This window comes from Emys orbicularis, chromosome 4 (genome assembly GCF_028017835.1).
Source record: "Emys orbicularis isolate rEmyOrb1 chromosome 4, rEmyOrb1.hap1, whole genome shotgun sequence".
Taxonomy (NCBI): domain Eukaryota; kingdom Metazoa; phylum Chordata; order Testudines; family Emydidae; genus Emys; species Emys orbicularis.
The window spans coordinates 29,783,731-29,790,821 of NC_088686.1; the positions used below are offsets into that span (position 1 = coordinate 29,783,731).

At 41.2% G+C, this 7,091-nt stretch overlaps 1 protein-coding gene across 1 annotated transcript; it reads left to right on the top strand.

The window, feature by feature from the left end:
• Window positions 1-895: 895 nt before the first annotated feature.
• Window positions 896-6,486, top strand: LOC135878006 (alpha-1-antitrypsin-like). The gene is made up of 4 exons (XM_065403536.1): window positions 896-1,568; window positions 2,094-2,364; window positions 4,194-4,341; window positions 6,283-6,486. Exons 1-4 carry the CDS (start codon window positions 896-898, stop codon window positions 6,484-6,486), a joined length of 1,296 nt encoding a protein of 431 aa, XP_065259608.1.
• The last annotated feature ends 605 nt before the right edge of the window (window positions 6,487-7,091 follow it).

The following is a 7,091-nucleotide window of genomic DNA, read 5'->3' on the forward strand; positions in this document are numbered from 1 at the left end:
CAAGGGGCCATTATAAACTAGTGTTCTGGTGGAGGAGGGAGCTAGGACAAAGTAACTGCAATTTATATTTTAAATGATGGGAAACTGTCAACATTTTGACTAAAATGGCAGAAAAACATACTAGGAAGCCATATAGATCTTTTTCATGTGTCTCTGCAGAGAGATTATTGCCAGAGATCCATTAATGACCCTTTCATTGTATTTGCCTTTTAGGAAACTTGTACCAAAAATAATCATTGGTAGTAGAAACCCAAAGCATGAATTCTGTGTGGAACACTGTACTTCGTGTTTTATAGCACATTTTTATTTAATTGGCAGATTTTAATGACTTGGAAAACTGTGGAAGGCAAATATAGCAGCAACAGCAATCCTGAAATGTAGATTATAAAAGTAAATGCTGTTTGTGATCCAATTTTTACTGGGAAAAGGTATTCTGAAAGTTTTCAGTCTTTTGCAAGTTTATATGAACCTTAATACGATCTAAGCTATCTCATTTGAGAGAGCATGTGATCACATAAAGAATTTATCAGGAGGCATATATTTCTTCTGAGAGTTATTGGCCTCTGAAATGTGAAATCTTGAAAGTGAGCTTTTTACATTTTTGAGGAAAATTTCACTTTGTTTCAAGCTCCATGCCCTGCTGTCATTAGTTCTGGCTCGTGACAGGTTAAAAAGGCCACATGCAAACTTTTGTGTCTTGGAAAGGTGAGTTCTATGACATTAGCCTGGAATGTGATATCAGTGGGACAAATTCATCCATAGTGTAGCTCCAATGGATTCCACAACAGGTGTTAATCACTGAATAGTAAGCAACATAGTACACAGGAAAAAAGGAATAATTTTCTTAACTAGCTTCTGTAAATCTAAATATTTTACAGAATAAAGTCAAAGGAAAATGAAGCCCACCCTCTCTGTGTGTTTGTTACTGACTGGACTTCAAGCAATCAGTCATTGTCATCGTCAGCCTGATCACCGCAATGACTGGGGTGGTCATAAAGATGCATCCACCAGGGAACACAATTGCCCCGTTGAAGGAGTTTATACATGCGAAAGCAAGACCTACTTCAAACTGGCCCCCAGCAATATTGACTTCGCATTTAGATTTTACAAGCAAGTTATATCAGAGGCAGCTGACAAAAATATTTTCTTCTCTCCCATAAGCATCTCTACTGCCTTTTCAATGCTGGCACTTGGGGCTAAATCAGCTACTCTGAATCAGATTCACAAAGGACTTACCTTTGACCTGAACAAGACTCAGGAAAAGGAGATACATGAAGGCTTTTGCCATCTCATCTGTGCGCTAAACCGTCCAGACAGGGAGATCCAGCTGAATATGGGCAATGCCCTTTTCCTAGAAGAGAGACTGAAACCACTAAAAAGGTTTTTAGAAGATGTTAAAAACTTTTATAAATCAGAAGTTTTTTCTAGTGACTTTAACAATTCTACCAATGCTGTGAAACAGATCAATAATTACATTGAGAAGAAAACCCATGGGAAAATTGTTGATTTAGTCCAGGATCTTGATCCACTCACTGTAATGATTCTTATTAACTACGTTTTCTTTAAAGGTAAGAATTGTTATAATGTGGGCGTTTATTGCAACCATGAGCTTTTGAAGGTTGACTAAAATCTAGGACAATGAAACTTCAATTTATATTTTAAATGAAGGGACCCTGTCATCATTGCTGGGCCTGTTAGATGCTCTATCTGGGAAATACTCCAATCTGGAAAGTCATTCTATAAGACTACAAATGTGTTTTTTCCCCACTTAAGAGTGGAAGAAACTGACTTTGAAGCAAATACCTATATTTCTATGCAATATGTATTAATCTGATGGATATATACAGGCTCAGTTTAGACATGATGTTCATAACTCTATCAGTTAATAGTGGCCTTTAAACATCTAAGAGAATAGCACTAAAGCCAAGCTTCATAAAAATCGAGAGGTGCATCAACTTATAAAACACATTTGCTATAAATAAAGTTGCAGGATCAGATCCTGTGGGCTTAGTGCACTTGAATTAGTCTGATTCATACTAATATTTCCTCTTTGCAGTATATTCAATTGCATTCTCTTTCTTTTTTTTCATAAGCCCATTGGGAAGAGCCCTTTAATTATTTATACACAAAAGAAGAGGATTTTTTTGTGGATGGGAAAACCTCTGTTAAAGTTAATATGATGTACCGCAAGGGCAGTTACAAACATCACTATGATAAGGAGCTGTCCTGCTGGCTGGTGCAAATACCTTATAGTGGAAATGCTGTAGCATTGTTTATTCTGCCTGATGAAGAAAAAATGAAGGAGGTGGAAAAAGCTCTCTTGAAAAAAACTTTGTCTAAATGGAGAAAGGCCTTCAAAGAAAGGTAATCTTTTAGCTACAGCTGCATTGAGAAATGTTTTACTGCAAATTAGGACAGAATCTCACATGAAAACAAACTATTAAGGGCAGATAGTTCAACTGAAATCTGCACACAGAGGGCCCCTTAAAGAACAGGCCTCCCTTTCCTTTCATGAGAAGGGGCAGATGGGAAGGGTGATTTAGTGGATAGGACCTTGAACTATGACTCAGGAGACCTGCGTTCAGTTCCTGGCTCAGCCACAGATTTCCTTGGGCAAGTCACTTTGTCTGATGTTTGCCCAGGTTCCTCATCTGTAAAATGAAGATAATACTTCACTACCTCACAGGGGAACAGTGAAAATAACATCTATTCATTAATTGTGAGGCACTCAGTTAGCATAGTGATGAGGGCCATACACAGTCTGTTGCTTCTGTGGCAGAATCAGGGTCTGCACAGGGACTAGGTGAGTTCTCACCAGGTGAAGAGCAGAATACTATGCTCTCCCAATGATCCTGTGAAGATTATATAGAAAATGAACCAGATCATGGGGGTCCTGTGATGGGCAGGGTATGGAACCCTAGTCCATACTTACCCTCTAGGGGTATGTCTACACTGCAGTAAAAACCCGTGGCACGGAGTCTCAGTGACTTAGGATCATGGGGCTCAGGCAGAGCTGGAGTGTGGACTGTGGCTGGAGTCCAGACTCTGAGACCCAACACCTTGCGGGGTCTCAGAGCTGACATACCAGCCCGAGTGTCTACCTGGGCCAGCTGCAGCCGTGCTGTGGGTCTTTTATTGCAATGTAGGCATACTCTTAGGTTCCTCCCATGTGTTTTACTGGGGGGAAAGGTGACCGAGGTCTAAGTTACACACACCAAGTTGTCATTCTCTGTACTGACTGAAGAGGCAGTGTGGTCCAGTGGGAAGGCACTGAGCAGGGAGTCAGGTGACCGGGGTTCTTTTCTTGGCTTTGCTACTCATCTGCTGTGTGACCATCTCTCTGTGCCTCAGGCCAGGTCTACACTTAAAACTTAGATCGCCATAGCTATGGTGCTGAAGGGTATGAAAAATCCACCAGGTGCTGTAGCTATGCCAACCTAACCCTCTATGTAGACACAGCTAGGTCAATGGAAAAATCCTCCATCAACCTAGCTACCATTGCTCGGTGCGGTGGAGTTCCTACAGTGACTGACAAAGTCCTTCTGGCTCTGTAGTCTAACTACTGGGTTATAGAGCCATAGCTACAGTGCCACAGCTACTCTGCTGTAGTGCCCATAGTGTAGACATGGCCTCAGTTTCTCCATTTGTAAATGGGGCTAATGATATTGATACTGAGAGACTTACCAATGAATTCCCTGGTAGTGGGGAGTACCCATCTGGCACTGGCACCTTTGCCACCACACCTTGCCACACATTTCCTTATGCCCCTGGCACAGGGGATATGTTGAGACTGGTATCTGACATGGCCAGAACACTACTCCACTCTGGCAATTGCCAGGTGGCAGATGGCCTATTGGAGCACCTTAGCCTACTGTCCTAAATTAGAATACTACCAAGGCTGCTCTAATCTACACTAGGCCCAGGGCCATAATAAAATAGCCCCAGAATCAGTGAACTACAACGGACTCTTGCATAAAGTGGTATAGTTGAGAATATAGGCTTTTGACAAGGAACTCTCTTCCATAGATGCTCAGTCCTTACTCAAACACACTGTTCAAACCTGCTGGTCAAATACAGCACACAGACTCTTTAAGTTTGAGAGATGAATACAAGTGTCACCACTTGACCCTATTCTGTAGTGGTCTCTGAATCAGATGATTTGCCAAAAATTTTCTGTATTTCTTTTTTAACAGAACAATATATCTGCACATTCCAAAATTTTCTATTTCTGGTACCTATGACATAAAAGAGGTATTCCAGAAAATGGGTGTGATCGATGTGTTCACTGACCAAGCTGATCTGTCTGGAATCACTGGAAAGTCTGAACTAAAGGTTTCAAAAGTAAGTTTGTAAACAAAGATGGTAACAAATGGATTTGTCTGTTCTTACAAATGTTACATTTATATTTTATAACATTGAAGGGTTTGATCCTGCTCTCATTGAACTCATTGGCAAAACTCCCTCTGGCACCAGTAGGTACAGTTTGGGTACAAAGAAAAGGGGACAAAGAGAGTCTGTCTTTGCTAAAATTGAGAATTAACATGCTTAGAGGGGATTACACATTATATGTACAGAGGCTGGAGGACATCAGGAAAAGACACAAGTCTAAAATAAAATAATATTTTGGCCATTATATATAATTATTAAAAGAACAAATTGGACTTGGCAAAATATTCTCTAACTCTCATTAGAGATAGTTAGGCTTGGAAGTAGAGTCCTGTGCGGATACAAATTTATATCTGTGGATGCAGATATCCACGGACATAAAGCTCTATCCGCGGAACCACAGGGCGCTCCCGGGAACTGCAGCAGTGAAAGGAGCAGAACGTGGGTACGCCGCTCCCAGGACCCAGCGCCCCGCCCCAGCAGCTCCTCTGGCACGGCTGAACTGCCTGCAGCCCCGCCCCCATCTCTTCCACACAGCTGTCTGGGGGCATGCGCGTCACTTGAATACAAGAGCACGATCAGGGACAGCTGCCGGTGAGCCTGGTGCCCACCCCAGTGGGCGGGACTGGGAGTAGTACAGCCACACCGGAGGAGCTGTCGGTACAAGGCACTGGCTCCTGGGAGCGGCAGCCCCATGTTCTGCTCCTTTCGCCGCTGCAGTTCCCGGGAGAGCCCTGCAGTTCTGCAGATACCGATTTATATCCGTGGATATCCACATCCACGGATATAAATTTGTATCCGCGCATGGCTCTACTTGGAAGGACTACATTTTTATCACTAAATGTCGATAAATGTCGATTTAACCATAGCCACACAAACCAATGAAAAAAATATTTCCATCAATGATCATCTAAATTTACGGATAGGCAAAGTAAAAAAAAAATGTTCCTTGAGAATGTATTAGAGAATGATTTAAGGATATTTACTTTGCATGTTTGGACATGTGATGTTGACAATTTGTGTTTCAATGGTTATAAAGGGATAACTTTTTGAATCTCAACATCTACTGTCACTAAATAATTATTATTGGCCCCCATCCCATAATTTCCTGCAACTGTGAAAGTGTAAATTGATAAAAAGAAAAAAGTGTAGAAACCCATAATTTTGCACACCTATGAACATTTCAATAAATAAATATAGAAAAATGCTTAAAAATAAACATCAATATTATCCATCAAAATTATTTTAAAAAAATCTCGAATTCTGCCAACTATCAACATAGTGCCTCACCAACCTATTAGAATTCTTTGGTGGGGAGCTCAACACACATGTACACAAGGGTGATCCAGTGGGTATAGTGTACTTTGACTTTCAAAAAGCCTTTAACAAGGTCCATCACAAAAGGCTCTTTAGCAAAGTAAGCAGTCATGGGATAAAAGGGAAGATCCTCTCATGGATCAGTAACTGGTTAACAGGAAAAAAAGAGTAGGAATAAATCGTCAGTTTTCAGAATGGAGAGAGGTCCCAAGAATCTGTACTGGAATCAGTGCTGTTCAACATATTCATAAATGATCTGGAAAAAGGGGTAAACAGAAGGAGTTTAACACCGCCTCAATGTTAGCTAAGCCAACAGAAGCACTTTTTTATCAGCTTAGCTACCTCTACTCCGGGGGTTTTTGCTGGCATTGCTATATCGACTAGGAGATGTGGGTTTTTCACATGTGCGGCCAACCTAGCTATTCTGACAACACTTTGCAGTGTAGACTTGGCCTTACTCTACTTGCTTCTTAACAGTTGATTTTCTAAAGAATGGTGTTTTAAAAATAAAGAAGTTTAGCTCTTGCTATTATTCAGGGCTCAATAGTCAATGTAAAGCTTTGCTTCATTTCCTTGCAGGTCATTCACAAGGCTGTATTGAACATTCATGAGAATGGCACTGAGGCTGCAGGAGTCTCTGTCGTGGAAATTTCATGGAGGTCTGGTCAAATTTCTGCTCCTCCTCGAATTAAATTCAACAGGCCCTTCTTGGTTATGATTTTTGATAGGCATACCCGCAGCATCCTCTTCTTGGGGAAAATCATAAACCCTAGTGGAAAATAATTGCTCAGCTGCTGGACATGTTTGTAGTGCTTCCATGTAGTGCTGGCAAAATTCAGGTGATTCAGCAAAGGACATGAACGGTACTAGGGACTATATTTAGACCATTAACATACATTCCTAAACCCATAAAATATTAATGTAGCATTTCCTTGCCTATAAACAGCTGATATTTCTTCCTTGCTGTGTACAGCTTACATCATAACAAATCGCCAATAATCTAAATAAGTCTGATTTCACCTTTCCCCTGTTTTGTAAGTAGTCCTTACTGAAAGGCTCCTGTGGGGGTCTTTGTTTAAGATACAAAGGGCTTGGCTACATAAACAATTAGACCATGGCAAGCTGGGGTGTGAATCTACCCTGCACTAGCCTGCTGTGGACTTACTGTCAGTGTGCACCCTGTTGACATGCATTAACAGTTGGTTAATGTGCTTTGAGCTCATTCCAAAGGGAGCTGGATCAGAATGCTCTAATGAAGTGTTGACACACATGAGCAGGGTGTATGTGGACAGTTAGACCACAGCAAGGTAGGGCAGGATAGATTAGCACCCCACTTTGCCATGGGCTAATTGTTTGTGTAGACAAGACTAAAGTCTCTCAAATGAGTT